Source organism: Leptopilina heterotoma, unplaced genomic scaffold, assembly GCF_015476425.1.
Source record: "Leptopilina heterotoma isolate Lh14 unplaced genomic scaffold, ASM1547642v1 Lhet_89, whole genome shotgun sequence".
Taxonomy (NCBI): Eukaryota; Metazoa; Arthropoda; class Insecta; order Hymenoptera; family Figitidae; genus Leptopilina; species Leptopilina heterotoma.
This window is the reverse complement of record NW_025111192.1, coordinates 51,488-72,635: the sequence shown is the minus strand read 5'-3', so window position 1 is coordinate 72,635 and position 21,148 is coordinate 51,488. Positions and strand designations below refer to the sequence as shown.

Below are 21,148 nucleotides of genomic sequence, written 5' to 3'. Positions count from 1 at the left end.
TTACAATTGAATTTTTGCAATTGAATATTTGTAATCGAATATTCACAAATGAATCTTCACATTTGCATTTTTATAATTGAATTTTTACAATTGAAAATTCAAACATGAATATTAATAATTAAATATTATAATAATAAAATATTCGTAATTGAATATTTATAATTTATTGCCCATAACTGAATAATTATAACTGAAGATCCAGAATTGAATATTAACAATTTAATTTTTGTAATTGAATATTTACAAATAAATATTCAGAAATGAATGTTTATAATTAAATATTAATAATTGTATATTTACAATTTAATATTTATAATTTAATATTTATAATTTAATATAAATAATAAAATATTTGTAATTGAATATTTTTTATTGAATGCCCTGAATTTGAATATTCAAAATTGAATATTTGTAATTAAATATTTACAATTGACTATTCCTAATTGAATAAGAATAATTGAATACCTATAATTGGAAACTTACAATTGAATACTATCAAATGAATATGAATAATTGAAAGTTTATAATTGAATTTTCACAATTAAATATTTGTAATTGAATATTTACAATTTACAAATAGTAATTTCTACTAATTTTACTAATAAATAGTATAATTTCTACTAAATTTACTAATAAATAGTAATTTCTATTAATTTTATTAATAAACAGTAAGTTACTAATTTTACTAATAAATAGGAATTTTTACTAATTTATTAGAAAAATTTACTAATAGAATTGAATATTCTATCCTTTTATGAAAGAATTTTGAATAAGAAATTTGTTATTTTAAATAAAATAATTTTAAATTAACTGTAATAAGTGGTTAAAACAGTATTTTAAGCAAACGACGATTTATAAACTTTTCGACTTTTGCTATTGGTTTTTAATAAAAAGTAAAATTTTTAATAGAAATCAAAGAAAAATACATTTGTTTAGAAAATAAATTGAAAAACAAACAAATATTTTTTTTAAAAAGAATCTTATAAAATAATAATTACGAAAAATTAAATGTAGTAAAAAAAAAATGTTTTGTGTTTTTTTTTGCAGAGGCGCGCGCCGAAATAATAGGACCAGCGGAGAAATTTGTACGACCTGGAAGTACACTTCAACTTCATTGTTTAGTGAAGAAATCGACGGAAACGCCGTCCTATCTTTTTTGGTACCACAATATTCGAATGATAAATTACGATGTTGAGCAAGGTGTTAATGTGAGTACGGACCTTTTGGCCCGCGAGAGTTGGTTGGAAGTGCCGCGGGCATCCGGCCGTCATTCCGGAAATTACACCTGCGTTGCCAGCAATGCCCAGCCAGCTCGAGTTTTCGTTCACATTTTCAACGGTGATAATCCAGCAGCAATGCAACATAGCCTCGCCTCATCTCCATCGGTAATAGCGTACTCCGCCCTGATGACCTTATTGACCGCACTCAAAATCGCACTTCATGCTATATCTATTCGATAGGCTCTCCTCTCCTAAACTCACTTTAATTATGAGGTAAACGTCAGCGTATCAAAGCTCTCTCCTCCCTATATGCTAGAATTGTGCAATCCCCCGAAAGCTTCAGTTAATTGGACGAGCCTCTTAAGGTATTTAGCAAAAGATTAGAACAATTCAAGTTATTCAGGAAACAATTCTATTATATAGACGAAATTATCTTCATTTTTTCTTCTTTTTGTTAAATATGGAAAACAAATAATAAATAAATGAGAGGTACTATTGTGGGAATTGTAAAATTCTCTCTTTTTTTTTTGATTAATAAATCGTTAATTATTGTCAATTTATTTCAAATGCTTTTCATTTGCGGTGGTCGGTGATAATCGTTAATTGCTGCAAATTGAAGAGATTTTTCAAGTGAAGGTAATATTTTTCGAATAATTTGTATGAATAAAATATTTTGACTAAATTGGTATAATTTGGACAGTGTTTTCAATTAAAAAAGAAGCAGTTTTGTTTCATTCATATTTCCGAAGTAATTTGAAAGTAATTTAAAAATAATGGAAAAATTTTTAAAAGTAATTTAAAAATTTTTAAAGTAATCTTTTATACTGAGGAAATTAATATAATTCTTTAGAGACTATTTCTAGAGTATATTTAACGAATATTAATTTATGATTGAGAATATTCGTTAAATACTCAATATTCCACTTGCAAACTTTACTTACGTAATGAATATTTACAATTTAATACAGCCAACTCTTGATAATTAAAGTTTTGATTTGTATTTTTAAATTGTATTTTTTCTTTAAATTGAACTTGATTTCTGGTTTCTTAAATAATTTTTGACAATTAAAACATTCGATAAATAAATCTATGGATAATTTTAATTTTTCCTAAGACACTTGAGATTAAATTTATCGAGAGTCGACTGTATTTATAATTCAATATTTGTAGTTAAGTATACAAACAATTCAATACTTATAATTTCAAAATATACAATTGAGTGTTTACATATAAATATTCACAATTAAATATTTCCAATTGAATATATTTATAATTAAATATTCAAAAAGGAATATGTATAATTAAATATTTAAAAGTAAATATTTATAATTGAATATTTAAAAGTAAATATTTATAATTGAATATTTAGAATTCAATTCTTATATTAAATATTCATACTTGAATGTTTACAATTAAATATTTAAAATTTGAATTTTTACAATTGAATATTCACTAATGAATATTTGCAATTAAATATTTATAATTGATTATTGAGAATTCAATTTTTACAATTAAATATTCACAGTTGAATGTTTACAATTGAATATTTAAAATTTGAATTTTTACAATTGAATATTTATAATTCAATATTCAAAAACGAGTGTGTATAATTGAAAATTTAAAAGTAAACATTTATAATTGAATATTTAGAATTCAATTCTTACAATTAAATATTCACAATTGAATGTTCAGAATTAAATAGTCACAATTGAATATTTACAATTAAACATTTACAATTGAATATTCACTAATGAATATTTACAATTGAATATTCAATAATGAATACTTACAATTGAATATATACTAATAAATATTTACAATTGAATATTCAATAATGAATGCTTACAATTGAATATTTTACTAATAAGTATTTAGAATTCAATATTCACTAATGAATATTTATAATTAAATATTCAAAAAGGAATGTGTATAATTGAATACTTGGAAATAAATATTTATAATTGAATATTTAGAATTCAATTCTTACAATTAAATATTCAGAATTGAATGTTTAGAATTAAATGTTTACCCATTGAATATTAACAATTGAATATTTAATTATTAATAATTGAAAATTTTCAAATTAATAATTATAAGTAAATATTCAATAAGAAATCTGTATAATTACAGATACTTTAAATTATATATTTATAATTGAATGTTTAGAATTGAATTTTTACAATTAAATATTAACAGTTTATTGTTTACAATTAAACATAAAATTGAATATTCAAAAAGAAATATATACAATTGAATACTTGTAATTAAAAATTTATAATTGAATATTTATAGTTAAATATTTATAAATTAAATATTAGCATGGGAATATTTATTATTAATTATTAGCAATTGAATATTGTCTATTAAATATTAACTATCAATAAATAATTTAAAATGGAATATTTCTAATCAAATATTTACAAATGAATATTTAGATTTGGAATATACATAGCAACAAACTTCTAATTGAATATTAAGAAACAAATTAAATTGAATTATATTTATAATTGAATATTCAAAACTAAGTATTTAATATTATCTTCGGAATGTTTAGAGTAAAATGAAAATTTTAATTCTAATTTTTAATTTTCAACTTGAAAATGAAACACTTCTATCAGTATATTTAATTAATTGGGCGTTACTAAAGAAAATATCCTAAAGAAATATTTGTAAAATATTTGTAAAAAGTTTTGAATTTATTACCCAATTGTTGTTGTGGCAATAAAAAAATGAATTATTGATTTAAAAAAAACCTAAATTTTTATTTCTATTCATTTTCTTTCTTGTGAATAAAAAATAAGTTTAATAACATTTCAAATAATTTATTCTTCAGTTCTAAAATAGAACAAAAATATTAAATATTTCTAAATTTTATCTGTCATTTTTTTCCAATTTTTCTAATTTTGTAAATACCTATAAAAATCTTCTGTATCAGAGGAAAAAACAAAACAAAAAAAAAATGACGAGATATAATGGAATACAGAATAAATTTTTTATAATTTGTTAATAATGTAGAAAAAATAATCAATTTCTCGAAGAAAATCTCTTCAGTTTGCATTATTATTCTGTATTATCAGAATAGTTGAAAGTTAAATTTATAAATTTTCTATTAAATATTACATTTGCATATAAGTTATAAAGAGGATTTTCTGAATTAATAACTAATTTCTAAAGAGGATTTTCTATATTTAGATATATGTTTAATTTTTAACGAGAAATTTCTCCCAAATCTTATAAAAACTAATCCAAAGCTTTTTACTGATTGAAATTAAAATTAATATTACCATATTAATTTTTATTAATGAGTAAAAATTAAATTACTAGTTTTGTATATATTTTTTAGTTTTTTACTTTAAGGGGAAAAATAAATTAGTCACAATGAAAATATTGTAAAAATTCGAAAAACGTAATTTTTTTTAAAATAATAATAATAACAATTTATGGATGAGTTATTTAATTTAAATTTAGAAAGAGAGAGAGAGAGAGAGTGAGAGATTATATTTTATGCGTTTATTTGTAGAACAATACCTACAGAATATAAATTTTAATCTAAATTTTTCTCTTAACGCTCCAACATATCAGAAATTATTAAAAAAATCTTTTCAAAATATATTATACAAAGAGAAGGATTTTTGCAGTTTTACAAAAAAAAAATGTTTATTTTTTTTAAATATTAAAATTGTGATATGAGAAACGTTGTAAAAATATTAGTTTATTTTTTGAAGCTTTTGTTCAATGTCCATTTAGAAACGACTTCATTTCTTTTTTTTTCAACTGAACATACATGACTCATGTTAATGGAAAAATGGTCTCTCAGGTTTTTAAATTATTTCAATTCACGGCAAGTGATTTTTTTTTTATACTTTCGACATTTCACAGAATTACAATTTTTAAATTTCGAAAAGGGAGAAAAATGTCATTTCAAAAAAAAAAGGAGGAGGAGAAAATGTAGAAATTTTTACTTAAAAGAAAGAGAATATAATTTTTATTTTAATTTTCTAATATTTTTTATTTCAAATTTAATTTTTAATTTTTAATTTTATTGTTTATTTTTAATAATTTATTTTTTATTTTCAGTTTACTTTCAATTAACTTTTTTTTTTTACTAATTTTCTCTTTTTGACAATAGATGGGGAGAGGAATAAAATTTTTTTTTCATCAGATAAAACAATTTTGGTGATAATTTCTAATGGTGCGGAATTTTCTGCCTAAAATTGAAATTTAAAAAAGTTTTTTCATTTATGAACTGGAAATTTATTGCGAAATCTAGTTTTGCTTTATTGAGCATTTGCATTTATTGCTTTTAGATTTTGATTCAGTGTAACTTTGTTACTGTGATTCAAATGCACTGGGAGTCACTATAGTCAATACTGAGTTTAATAACTGTAGAAGCAACAATAATTTATGTTTTATTGATCAAAATGGAACAACAGTGGTGGGGGAAAAAGTCCATTTCGTTCCCTCAAAACTTAAATTTAAACCAAAAAGAAAATTTTCATTTTCATTACAATTTGAAAATTCGTTATTTACTCATTAATTCATTGCAAAAAAATTTTTATAAATAAATTAGGAAAAATCGTTTTTTGGGCAAATGAATAAATTTATTTACATGTAAAATTAAGTAAAAAAAATGTTTCTCTTAGAGAAATAATTTTTTTCAAATCTTTTTTTCTTTTGAATAAAAATTCCTTCTGGAAAAATTTTACTTTAATTAATTTTCAAGTAATTTTCGAGAATTAATAAAATAATAATTAACAAATTTGTAAAAAGGAAATAAATAGCAAATAAAATAAAAAATACAAAATACCAAAAAATTGAATGAATTTAATTTTTGTCGGCAATGAATATCTTTTGATTTTTCAAAAAAAAAAAAAAAATTGTATACATACCTTTTCACTTTGAATTTTCCACATCAGTTGAAATCATATTTTCATATGCTTGAATATATGACATGAAAGAATGTAACATAATATTAAATTTCAATTGAAAATCATACAGTAAAACAGATATTGAAAACGGAGGGGAAAATGATTAAATCAATTTCATTTTGAACTGGAAACTTAATTTGACGAATACAAATGCTCTTGGCCAATATTCTAATATCCTCAGCGTTTGATTCGATTTCTTTCTCTTCCAAAGCTAATATTATACCTCTGCATTCAAGTGGTAATTTGAGGTAAATTAAATATTCATGAACAGATGTTATGGAGGTTTTTGAATCAAACACAGAGTGAGAAAGAGAGGAAAAAAAAGAGAAAACGATAGTCAGTCTCTTCTGTCATCGTTAGTTCGATTTTTAATTACATCGTGTATTCTTCACAGTTCAAGCTGTGCAAGTAACGAAGTTTTTTTTTCTTCTTTTTAAAACAACTGAACTGTGACATTTATCGATTTTATTCCACTTTTAAATAGTCTCTGCATTTTTTCTTTTTTTTTTTTTTTAATGATACTAAAAAGTTTATAGTACCTACACTTCTTTTATAAAGTATATAATTTTTATGGTATCGTAAAAGATTTTTATTTATAGATTCAATTATTAAAAAGATAATTATTTGAAATCAAAAGTTTGGTTGAAAAGAAAAAAAAATCAATGTGAAATGAATGGAAAGAAAATTAAAGAAAAAAGTTTCCATGAAAATTAATAAAGACATTGAAAATGATTTTTAAAAATGAAATTTTCTTTCTCATTAATTAAATTAAAATTTTCAACCAATTTCTTTTTTGATCTGAAAACAATTGGAATTCTTTTTATTTGTTGAAAAATTCTCTCGCGAATAATTTCCTACAGTCGATAAAAATTCATGAATATTTCAAAAAAAAAAGTGAATTTTTTTTCTCTTTTCTTTTAATAATAAGTTTTAATTAAAAAGTTTAAAGTAGCTCTATGAGAAATAGCAAAAAAAAAAGTTATATTTGAGATGAAGAAAAATAGAAAAAGATGACAAAAAGTGAAATTCCGTTTATTTCAGAACATGTATTCACCTCAGGTTAGAAATGTCTACGAAGAATATATTTTAGATTTTCATTTAATACCAAAAAAAAAGAAAAAAAAATACGAACTCGGAAAATCCTTTTGATATTTATCTTGAAACAAAAGAAAACGAAAAAAAAATCAAGATTTTTCCTGTATTCCCGTCATGGTCATGTCCGATCTAAGAAGTTTATGATCTTCAAAAAGTTTATACGAAACTTAAATAAGTTCGTTTCAAAACTTAAAGTTTATGAGGAAAATAAAGAAAAATTTTACCCTTTAAAAAGTTTTGCCTTTTTGGTTATGCAGTTCCTTTAATCTCTTTGTTATCACTTTTTTATTGGTGTTAATACTTTTATTATAATATTATTATTACTTAAGTATATAAAGTATAAATATTATTTACTTATTCATTATTTATTTACTTGATTACTAATTTATTTATTTTATTATTTATTCATTTAGTCATTTATTTGATTGTTTATATATTCAGTCATTTAATTATTTATTTAGTTTGTAATTTATTTAACTATTTATTTTGTCAATTATTCAATTATTTATTTATTCGACTATTTAATTACTTAATTATACAATTTAATATTTATTTATTTCATTATTTATTTAATTGTTCATTTATTTAGTCATTTATTTAATTGTTTATTTTTTTAGTCACTTATTTAATTAATAATTTATACAATTATTTTTCTACTGAATTATAAATTTTAGTATTTATTTATTTGATTGCTTTATTTACTTATTCCTTTATTTAATTATCTATTTATTTGACAATTTATTTATTAAGCATTTTATTTAATTATTTATTTATTTTCAGAAAAAATAGAAGTGAATTGAGTGGCAGAGATAATTAATTATTAAATTCATTTTATTTATTGAAAATCTGTTAATGATGATTTTTATTCAAGAGAATTCAATTTTCAGGGAAAATTAATTATTCATTTAATTTCATTTAGGTATAGAAATACTGTTAATGATGATCTTTATCAAAACTTTTTGAATGAATTGAATAAATAATTAAGTAATATTAATTGTTCGTTTAACAAATAAATAAATAATATTAATAATATTACAATAATTATAATTTCTAAACATTAACAAATAAATAATAAGGAATATTAATGAAATAAATTTTTCAAATGAAGAGATAAAACAGTTTTTTCATAAAATAAATCGAATGACAGAGAAAATTAATGATTAAATTCATTTAATTTTTGAAAAAACAGAAAATAATTATTTTTTTCAAATGAAGTGAAAAAAATTGAGTTTTTTTCGTCAAATAATGTTTCTCACAGTTCATTGAATTTTTGATTTATTTTTTTTCCTTATAAATATTAAAATATAAAAATGAATGTAGAATATGTGATTTTTTAATTAAATTGAATTAAATTGAATACAGAAATGAAATATTTATTGAAAATTGAATATAATAATTGAATACAATAAGTGAATATTGATTGAAAAATTGCTTACATAATTAAACATTGATTGAAAAATTAAAAAATTGAATATTATAATTAAATATTGATTGGAAAATTCGAAAAATTGAATATAGAATTTGAATAATACTTGAAAATTTGAATATAATAATTGAACATGAATTGAAAAACGTGAAAAATTGAATATATTAAAAAAATTGAAAACTTGTGTATAATAATTGAACATTAATTGAAAAATTAAAAAATTGAATATAATAATTGAATAGTGATTGGAAAATTCGAAAAATTGAATATAGAATTTGAATATAATAATTGAACATGAATTGAAAAACGTAAAAAATGGAATATATTAAATAAATTGAAAACTTGAGTATAATAATTGAACACTGATTGAAAAAATTAAAAAATTGAATATAATAATTGAATACTGATTGGAAAATTCGAAAACTTGAATATAATAATTGAACATGAATTGAAAAACGTAAAAAATTGAATATTTTAAAAGAATTGAAAACTTGAGTATAATAATTGAACATTGATTGAAAACTTAAAAAATTGAATATAGAATTTGAATAATACTTGAAAATTTGAATATATTAAAAAAAATTGAAAACTTGAGTATAATAATAGAATATTGATTGAATAAATTTAAAAATTGAACATTATAATTGAATATTGGTTGAAAAAATGAAAAGTAAAATATAAAAATTAAATGTTGATTGAAGACAGTAATTAAAAATTGCTTAAAAAATTGAAAATATTAATTGAATATTGATTGAAAAGATTAAAAAATTGTATATAATAATTGATCATTGATTGAAAAAATTGAATATAATAATGGAATATTGATTGAAAAAATTAAAACCTAAAAATAATATACCTAATGTTAATAAAATATTTAATAATTTAAGAAATGTTAAATTTTTCTACAAATATATAAAATACAAATCGAATATAAAATATAGAAATATAGAAATATACAAATACACAAAATATAAAATCATTGAAATTTAATTGTATAACAAAAATGTATTATTTATATATATTATTTATATTTCTCCAGTGCTTATGAAAAGGAAATTCATTGTATTTTATTTGGAAAATTTTGTAATGTTTTACGAGTGTAGAATTTTAATTAATCTCATTCAACATCACGAAGGAATACTCGTTATATTTTGTGCTTAGATAAAAAAAAAAAAAAAGAAAAAAAAAAGGGATTATATAGAGCACAGCAATGCATGCAGGATGAATTCTATCATCCAGTAGTTTCTTTTAAGGCGAAATAAATGTATAAGGAGATGATATGTGTTTTGCATGTATAAAAAGGACTTCTTCAAGAAATGAAATTCTAAAGCAAGAATTCAAAGCTATAGGAAAGATCGATAAGCATCCTGAGTTGATTTTCTTAAAATGTAAACTAAGTAAATTGCAAAAGATAACCATGACTTTGTTTATTTATTTCCTTTTTTTTATCACAAGAGAAGCAAACAAAAAATGTAGAGAAAAGGGAAAAATTTAAATTATAGATTTTTCTTTATTCTTCCTAAATTAGATTTTTTTTTATTTCCCTCTCTCTCTCTCTCTTTCTCTCTTACTCTCTTTTTTTTTCTTTTTTCAAAAAAAAAAGAGGTGGAATTGGTTACAATCACTAAATGAGAAATATAATTAAAATTGTAAGCTTCCTGCTATCTTTTGTTTCAATTAATTCAAGGCAGTGGATTCCGCGCGCGCGCGTTTTTTTTATGACTTTGTTTGAACTCATATTGAATTAAGAGTCCTTACTGTCGATGACTTTTGTATGTAAAATGGTCTTTTCTGACGATCCTTGACTTGCACAAGCGCGTTAGCATTAGCACTTTAAGTGAGAATTCTCGTAAGAACATCTTTTACAGTCTTTAATTAAACTGAGAGACTGATACTAAGACATTGAAAGGAGCAAACAGAGCAGAGTTACTTTTCACGTTTGAAAAGAAAAAGAAAAAGAAAAAAAAAGAAGAAAAGAAAAGACGACGAGTATATTTACTTTAAAAACTATTTCAAAAATAATTTTCTGACTGTAAATTCTACAGAGGGAATTGTTTCCTGATAAACTTTTGGATACTAATTTAGATTTTTTACTGAATAAGAAGCTACAGAATAATAATCCGTATCATTTTTTTTTTCATTTTCATCGAAAATTATTTTTAGCGAAAGTTTTTTATTTTATATTTTTGTTTCTCTTTTTGAGTTTTGTAATTTTATTTTCGCAATTTTAATTATTTTTATTATCATTTTCCCTCATTTGAAATTTTTTAATTTAACTATTATTGTTATTATTATTATTTATTATGATTATTATTATTATTATTCATCAATTAATAGATAATAATATTTTTATTATACAATATTTTTTTTATATTCGTTTTCTTTCATTTTCATAAAAAATAATTTTAACAGACTTTTTTTGTTAATAATTTTTTACGCAATTAAATAATTTATTATTAAAAAATTGATATTATGATTATTATTATTAATGTTTTTTTGTAAATTCGTTTTCTTTCATTTTCATCAAAAATAATTTTAACAGACTTTTTTTGTTAATTATTTTTTACGCATTTAAATAATTTATTATTAAAAAATTGATATTATGATTATCATTTTTAAATGTTTTTTTGTAAATTCGTTTTCTTTCATTTTCATCAAAAATAATTTTAACAGACTTTTTTTTGTTAATTATTTTTTACGCATTTAAATAATTTATTATTAAAAAATTGATATTATAATTATTATTATTATTAATGTTTTTTTGTAAATTCGTTTTCTTTCATTTTCATCAAAAATAATTTTAACTGTTTTATGGTTAATTATAATTTTTGTACGAGGCCTTTAGACGGTTTTCAATAATTCATTATTAAAAAAATATTATTATCTAAATTACAAATATTTTCTTAAACTTTCTTTCTTCGTTTTCATCAAAAATAATTTTAACAGTTTTTTTGTTAATAATTTTTATGAGGCCTTTAGACATTTTAAACTAATTTATTATTATTATCAAAAAATGTCAAGTGACTGAGAGTTTTTTAATTTCTTATTTTATTTATCTCGGTAATAATAATTTATTTAAAACCGTTTTAAGGCCTCGTAAAAAATAATTAACAAATCATAATAAAAACGGATGTAAGAAATCAGTTTTTTATTTTTAATCTCCCATTTTTAATTTAAAAATTTTATTTTCAAATTTTTTATTTTTTTATTTATTTTTTTAATTATTATTTTTATTATAATATTGTTAATATTATTATTTTTATCATCAAATATAGTTCCTGCCTTTCGGTGTTGAACGTGTATTATTTTTATTATTATTATTATTAGTAGGTATTATTATTATTTTTATTCATAATAAAATAAATAATTAAAGTTTAATTTTACCTACTTTTTATTTTATTGAGAATAAATTTATTTTTTTTTACCAACAAAAAAAGTGACAGTCAATTTTTTATTTTCATGTATAAACTAAATTATAAATCAATCATTTTTATTTAATTTTAATTAAATTGTTTTAATTTTTTTCCCCTTCTTTATTTTCAATAAAATTTTCTTAATTTATTAAGCAAGAAAAAAAATTTATACACTCAAGTGAGATATATTTTTTCGTTTTATAATAACACTCATTTTTCTCTTGTGTCTGAAATTAATTTCTTATTTTCTAATGAATGTAACTCTTTGCTTTATTTCTTTTCTTTCTTTCTTCTTTTTTTTTGTTAATAACGAATGTCTTTTTATTTCTACAAGGACATGATTGTTTCTCATGAAATTCATTTTGCTTTTCTAGAGAAAATTGCATCATAAAATGTCATCTTTCATTACCTGCATCCTTTCATTCATTTTTTTTGATGAAATAATAAAAAAAGAATTAAATAAAAAATTGTAAATTGTGATAATGTTAAAATATGCAAATAGAAGAAAAAGAAAATCATCGAATTTTACCCTCGTCTTTCATGTTAACGTTTTCTTGCAAAATTAAAAGCGAAAATTTTTTTTTTAAGAGATTGTTTGTCATTGTTATGGACTATTTTTAATTTTGTAAATTGTATTAATATTCTAATTATTATTATTAATTATCAGTACAATTTAACAGTATAATTATCAGTTTAATTATTTAATTTTTTTTATCAATATACGGGACTAACTATTATCAGTATTATATTTATTATTTGCTTTTCGTTGAAATCGTTTTTGATAAATATTTTGTTAAATTATTTTATTATTAATTAATATATTTTCATTTTAATTATGAATATTGTATTTATTTCCCAAATAATTTTGGAAAAAGTCTGATTGTATTTATTATTTAATATTTGTCTTCTGTTCAAACGTTGTTTATTAATATTTTCATTAATTAATTAATTTGATATTAATTAATATATTTTTAATAATCCGCAAGTTTTGAACGTGCAAATGAATGAAATGTTCTTTATCAAAAATATTTTCATAAACTTCTGTTTGCAACAGAAATTAGAAAATTTAATGTTATATTAAATTTAGAAACTTCATAATTAATTTCGATTAAACGTGATAGAAAATTATTGTAACAAAATATAAATTTGAAGAAAAAATAAATAAATTTCGTTCACTTGAACCTTTAAAACTTCAGGGATATTATGTTGAATAATATTTACTTATTTATTATAATTTAAATTAAAATTTAAAAAATTAAATAATTATTTGTTATTATTATTATTATTATTATTATTATTATTATTACTTTTATTATTAATTTCATTGTTGTTATTATTGTTAGTATTATAATTTAATAATGTAATAATTATTATCAATAATAATATTTATTATTATAATAAAATATTATATAATATTCTATATTATATATACATTAAAATATTATTAGAGTTATATTATAATTATAATTATAGTAATTATTATTTATTACTTCACAGTTATTTTTCTATTATTTAATATTTACATTTAAAATACTATTTACTATTATTATTGCCAATGGCTTTGAAAAAGTAGTTGCATTTAATTTTCAAATTTTTTCATTAAAATTTCAAACAAAAATCTCTTTTATTTAACGATGGAAAGTATATTAATATACATAATATATTCATAATACTTACATTTTTTTTTATGTTTTCTTTCTTTCCGAGTGACCTGAAAATTGTTTTATCACATCTGTTTACAATTTAGCTGATAAGTTATAAAGTAATTAAATAATGGAGTTGATAAAGGCCAAAACTTCACAATTGTGAATAGAACAATTACAGAAGTTATATACATGACAGTAATGAAGATAATCTAAAGTTTCTTCCTCGAGAGTGCGATTCGTGCGAGCTGTGATGAATTAATGTATGATTGACAAAGTATGAAAATGCGCAGAGAGAAATTTGTGCGCAATAATTTTCCGAGTACAATGTTATATTTAAAAGTAATTCTAATGTATTGTTTATAATTTTTATTTTTCATTTTGTCGAAAGTGATTAACGTAATTATAATTATTATTATAATTAAATTTAAAATTAATGACATATTCATATAAATATATATTATATATAGGTATATTAAAAGTATTAGGTAAATTATTATTATTATTACATAACTACATAACTTCTAGGACATAATCAATTCTATGTAATATAATAAATAACTGTCTGGTCAAATTTGAGTCTTTTTTTGTGGTGATGGAATTTTTATCCTTTTTGTTTCCTATTTTCTTCAGTTTTTCCTAATTTTTTTTAACCTTTTTTCATTCTTCGCTATTTTTCCTCTTTTTCATAATATTTCCACCTTTTTTCATTTTTCGATATTTTCCCATTTTTTCCTAATTTTTCTACCTTTTTCATTTTTCCCTTTTTTCTTCTTATCCCTTCCTTTTTCCTCGTCTTTCCTCCATTTCTTCTTTCTTTTTCTTTTCTTTCTCCCTTTACCTTTTCTCCCCCTTTTTTCCCTGAATATCCCCCATAATTCCTCTTTTCTACCCTTTGGCCCTATTTTTTCTCCCCTTTACTCTTTTTTTTGTTTTTCATTTTTTCCTCATTTCTCCCCTTTTTTCCTTATTTTGTCAATAAAATATTCACGTTTATGAAATAATTTGGTAATAATTTAATATTTTAAAATTAAAATTAAAATATTTTTGCTAATATGTTAATATTTTTTAATAGAAATTTTGCAAATTTCATCAGTGAGGTATGCTGAACGTTTTTTAAATTATGTAGGTATAAAATTTTACAACTTTTTCATTAGATTTTTATTTTTTTATTAATTCATTTTTTAATGAGTTTTTTTTGTTTGTATTTGTAATTAGTTTTCCTAGTTTTTTTAATTTTTTTATTTATTTACTTTGTATTTTAATTTTGATTTTTGTATTTATAGTAATTTAGCATTTTTTAGTTTATAATTTTTAGTTAGTATTTTTATTTTTTAGTTTATATTTAGTTTAGTTTTTTTTGTTTGCATTTTTTATTCGGTGGTTTTTTTTTGAAATTATGTTTTAGTTTATATTTTCATATAGTTTTTTATTTAGTATTTTAGTTTGAATTTCTGTTCATTATTTTTTTAGATTAAATTTTATTTTAGTTTTTTTAGTTTAAATTTTTTACTATGTTTTTTTCCAATTCATATTTGTGTTTAGTATTTTTACATTCTAATAAAAAATGAGAAAGTTTTGGATTTTTTTAGTTTATGTTTGTGTTATTTTTATTTTTTTTTTTAGTTTTCTTAGTTTGCATTTTTATTTAGTATTTTTTAGTTTAATTTTCCATTAAATTAATTATTTTGTTTATTTTTTGGGTTTTTTAGTTATTTTTAGTTCATATTGCTGTTTAATTTTTTTTTAGTTTATAATTTTATGTATTTAAAAAAAATTTTTTTTATTAGATTTTTATTGTTTTTATTTTTTATTGTGCAGGTTTTTTTTAGTATTTTTTAGTTTATACTTTCACTCAGATTTTTCTAATTGCTTTTTATGTAGTTTTTTGGATTAAATTTAAGTTTATTACTTTTTAGATTATATTTTTATTTAGTTTCTTTTATTTTTAAAATTTTATTCAGTTTTTTGTAAACTTGTGTTCAGTTTCTTTTAGTTTGTAAGTATATTTAACATTTTTTAGTTAACATTTTTATGTAGTTTTTTTTTTGTTATTATTTTTTTTAGTTTATTTTATATTGCTGTTTACTTCTTTTTTAGTTTATAATTTTATGTATTTTTAGAAAATTTTTGTTGATTAGATTTTTTTTGTTTTTATTTTTTATTGTGCAGGTTTTTTTTAGTAGGTATTTTTTAGTTTATATTTTCACTCAGATTTTTTAAATTGTTATAAATTCCAGTTTTGTTCAATTGAATGTGTGTTTATTATTTTTTAGATTATATTTTTATTTAGTTTTAAAATTTTATTCAGCTTTTTTTGTTTAAACTTGTGTTCAGTTTCTTTTAGTTTATAATTTTATTTAATGTTTTTTAGTTATAAATTTAAAATTTTCATGTAGTTTTTTTTTGTTTGTATTATTTTTAGTTTTTTTAGTTAATATTTATGTTTAGTTTCTTAAAATTTTTATTTGTGTTTAATTATTTTAGGTTTTATTTATGTTTAGTTTTTCCAGTTTACATTTGTGGCTCTAGTTTCATTATTATTTGGGTCTTTTTTCTAGTGATAGAGTTTTTTTCACTTTGTGTATTTTTCTTCTTTATTAATTTTCTCTACTTTCCTCTTTTTTCCCTCTTTACCCCCCCCCCCCTTTTTTTCTCTTTTTCCCTTTTTTTTACTCTTTTTCCCTTTTTTCCCTCTTTTTTCTCCTCTTTTAACTATTTCCACTTTTTCCCCTTCTCTTTCTTTTTTCCTCTTTTTTTCCACTTTTCTCGTTCTTCAAAAAGAAGAATAAAAGATGAAAAGTGTTCTTCTGAACACTTTTCATTGAATTGTTCGCCTTTTTCCAACAAGAATTGTCCAAGTTTTGCGTATCAGTAGTGGAAGTCAGCTTTAGTCAGACACCAAGTTTCATCACGCTGGCATTTCGCCTATCAGTAGTAATAGACAGTTTTAGTCAGACTGAACATTTCCCGAACCTGGTAATTCTCCTATCAGTATAAGATAATTTTAAACTTTTTTTTTTTTGTATTTTTTATAATTAAATTAGAATACAGAGGAATTTTCAGAATTCTAAAGAATTTTTTAATCAAAAATTGAAATTAAAAAAAAAAATTGTTGTTGTGTTAATGACTGTTTACGGATAAATGGAATGCAACCACATTTAAGTGAAATAGTTTCATGTTCTCTAATTATACAGTATTATTTAAGCAGATATAATTATATGTAAATGTTTTGTTCAACAAATCCTAGTTAAGTGGGATCCTTCATTATTGGACTAATGGGCTAGTACACACTAAGTACACAACAGTGTGGCAATGTACTGGCAATATCGTAGAAATAACAGGTACGTATATGACGCTCCCAGAAGCTTAAAGATAATGTAATATTACAACATTATTTTAATTAATCTCGAGAAACCCATACAACGATTATATTTTATAGCGTCGCATATGTAAATCACTTTCTATTGTTCATTATTCTATCAATATACACTCTCGACAATTGTTATCTTTTTTGTAAATAAAAAATTATCTTAAAATATTTAGTAAATATTTACTAAGTAAAAAATTATTTATTTAATACCAAAATATTTAGTTAATATTTACTAAATAATTTTTTAATAATTTTTTAGTAATTTTTTAGTACAAATTTAGTAAAAAAAATTATCCCAAAATTTGTAGTAAATACTTGGCAAATATTTAGTAAGTAAATTATTTAATTTAGTAGTAATAAATATTTAGTAATACTGATATAATTTTTTTATTCATATTTCGAAAATACTTTTAGAAAGTATTTTTCAATAAATTCATCGAAATATATTTATTTATTTATTTCTTCTTTTTCCATTTTCTTTAACTCGACGTCTCCGTATATTTTTTAATTAAAATAAAAACTGATTGAAAGAAAAAGTATTATTTGAATTTCTTCACACGTAAGGTTTCCACGATAACAAGAGAAAAAGCAAGTAGAATATTTTTTTCTCCTTATTTTTATTTTGTTTTTTTTTCTTCCTTTTTTTCGCCTATGTTTTTCTCCTTCGAGAGTTGCTGCTTTTTCCATTAAAAAGTGAATTTATAATACCAGAGGGTTTTTTTTTTTGCGAAAAACTTAGGGTAAACTTGAAATAGGTGTGTATATATTATTAAAAAAAATAGCTCGCAAAATATTTTTTTTTCCTTCTTATTTTTAAATCGAATATTGAATTCTACTTTGGTAAATATTTCCCACAAATTTTTTTAAATTGCTCCTATTGAGTATTAATAAAAAAAATTATTACACAAGTTATTCGTGTCCTTCGATCACTATTTGGTTTTGAAAATTTTTTCTTTCTTTTTCATGAAAATGATATGGCTAAAAGATGATTTCTCTCCTCTTAAAAAATTGAAATGATATATTCCTTGAAAGATTCTTATAAGAATGTGCGACATTTTATCGACAAATTTATGGAAACAAGTTATACGATTCTATAAAAAAAGGTTTTATACAGCTGTGACATTCTCGTTGATCATAAAGTTAAAGAAAATTTCTTCATATGTAGCCTATCGAGAGAAAAAAAAAAGAAGAGGGAAAAAAATTGATGATAAAAAAAATGATGATATTTTCTATAATTTATGAACATTTCCTTTTTTTTTAAGCTTCAATGAGAAATGTTTCCTGTAATATTCACCAGGAATATTTCAACAATATTTCACTACCATTTTTTTATGGAAATTATTCTCTGTAACTGTATTTTACTAAACATACGAGAATATTGATGTAAACTTTATTACAGAATTATTTTGAATCAAATAATTATTATTAGACATTATTTATTTAAAATATTTGAATTATTATAGTAAAAAATAAAATCGTTTAATTTTTTAATATTTTTTTAATCGAAAAATAGTTTGAAAAATAAATAAGAAAATAAAATCATAATTATAAATTATAAAAATGCAATAAAACTGAATGTTTAAAACAAAATGGTTTATAATTTCTATTTTACAGAAAAAAAATTCTGAACATAATTCAATATTTATTGGTATTCGATAAAAAAAATTTGCGATGCAAAAAATACGTGTTAGAATACCTCAAATACCTGAAAAATTATTTGAAAACATATTTAAAAATAAATTTAATAACAATAAAATTGTAGTTTAATTAAAATTCAAATGTAAATTAATATTAAATAATATATTTCCCGAGATAATATTTTTCTTGCTCTTTTTTTCCCCATTTTTTTTTTTTTTCTTTTGCTAAAACAAATACCAATGAAAATATTACATACTATAAAATTAAGTAAATTGACTCTGTACTTGCCGTTTTTACGTGAATAATTTTGCCCGAGCTAGATATTTAAATTTATTTTTAGTGTAAACTGCAAATTATATTTCACGGCTTTTGCGTTGAAAATGTTTTGGAAATGAAATACAGAGAGTCAAAAGCGTACAATGTTCATTTCAGTAAATACAACTTTAATCATAAATACCACGGTCAATGGACAAATTTAAAACTGTCTACAATATATGAAATATTTTTTGACAATTAGAATTCCATTAGTGATTAAAAAATTGAAGTGAACATTTTTTTTTGTCAAAATAAAATATTCATGTTTGTCAGAAATAATTTTGGTAGATAATTAAATGTTAATAATATTAATAATTTATGTATAGGTGTGTATAAAATATAAACAGTTTTCAAATAAAAATTAAAATATTTCTCCTGCAATATAATATTAAAAATTTTTAATTAAAAATTTTCCAAATTTCATCATTCGAGATAAATTGAGTGATTATTAATGTACATTTTAGGTAAATTTTACCAATTTTTAAATTAAATTTTTGTTTTTTAATTATTTATTTTTTAATTATTATTTTTATTTAGTTTTTTCAGTTTATTAAGGGTATTTGAACTATTATGACGTCATAATTTTAGAATACATGCTTTGCACAAATTGTGATGTCATAATGGTTCAAATGCCCTTAATTTATTTTTTTGTTTATATTTACAGTTATTTTTAAAAAAATTTTTTTTAGTTCATATTTTTACTTGGTTTTTTAGTTTGTATTTTTATTCAGTTCTTCTAAGTTTGTATTACGTATTATTTAGTTTATTTAGTTTATATTTTTAATTATTTTTTAATACATTTTTTTAGTTCATATTCTTACTTGGTTTTTTATTTAGTATTTTAAGTTTATATTTAGCTTTTTTTCATTAATTTATTTTTTTTTAGTTTATATTGGCACTTGGCTTTTATAGTTTTATTTACTTTTTTTAGTAATTACTAATTACGTTTCTATTTAATTTCTTTAGTTTTTTTTTACTTTTACTTTTTTTAATTGAAATTTCCATTTAGTTTCCTTAGTTAGTATTTATATTTTGTATTTGTTAGTTTATATTTCTATTTGGTTTTTTTTCGGTTTTTTAATTTTATGTTTTTATTTATTTTTTCAGTTTATTTTTTAAAACATTTTTCTATTTAACTTTTATAGTTTTTTTAGTTCATATTTTTACTTGGTGTTTTAGTTTGTTATTTTTTTATTGTTATTTACTATATTTTAGTTCATATTTTTATTTAGTATTTTTTAAGTTTATAATTTTGTTTAATTTATTTAGTTCCAATTTGTGTTTATAATAATTTTTTTTGTTTACATTTCTACTTGGTTTATTTTATTTTGTATTTTTATTTCATATTTTTTAATTTATATCAAAAAAAAATTTTTTTTCATTTAGTTTTTTTGTTTATTTTTATTCAGTTTTTTTTACTTTTATTTTCAGTTTTTTGTAGTTTATATTTTTATTTAAGTTTCTGTATTTACATCTTGTAAAAATACCAAAAAATAACTAATTATTTGCAAAATTACACCAAAAAAACTAATTATTCTATAATTTTATTTTTATCATATGCTGGGAATTTTTTTTTTTTAATGAAATACTTCTGTTCGGAAAAATGAAATTAATTTTGCATATGCTAAAAACTAAATTTTTTCAAAAGACACTTATTTGACTTCTAATTAAACGTTTAATTAAAAATTCGAAATGCAGAGAGCTCTCACTATATGAAGTATCATGTAATGAAATTTTTTTTCTATATGTATTACAATAATAATGAGAACTCCTTTTTTATAATTGTCGGTATAAACAAAAGTTTAGCTTTCATAGCACAATTAAATATTTCAGTCTTAAATCTTAATAAAACAAATTTTTAATTTTCATTTATTTTAATTTTTAATTTTTCTTTATTTTCCTATTTTTTATTTTTTTTATTTATTTTCTTCTTTATTATTCTATTATCATTTTTATTTTTTTTTCTCTATTTCCTGTATTTTAATTTATTTTTCAGCTTCTTTTCAATTCTCATTTAGTTTTTCTATATTTATTTTATTATAATTTTTAATTTACTTGTCTTCCCATCTATTTATTAAGTCAGTTTTTAATTGAATT

The 21,148-nt window shown here is 20.1% G+C and overlaps 1 protein-coding gene across 6 annotated transcripts in view; it reads left to right on the top strand.

Moving 5' to 3' along the window:
* Positions 1-2,185, top strand: part of LOC122511650 (zwei Ig domain protein zig-8-like) — a 198,661-nt gene extending 196,476 nt beyond the window's left edge. For all 6 annotated transcript variants that reach the window (XM_043627036.1, XM_043627035.1, XM_043627031.1 and 3 more), the window contains one exon: positions 1,048-2,185. In XM_043627036.1, the coding sequence (XP_043482971.1) occupies positions 1,048-1,460 (413 nt within the window). In that variant the 3' untranslated portion in view covers positions 1,461-2,185. The remainder of the gene's footprint in view (positions 1-1,047) is intronic.
* The last annotated feature ends 18,963 nt before the right edge of the window (positions 2,186-21,148 follow it).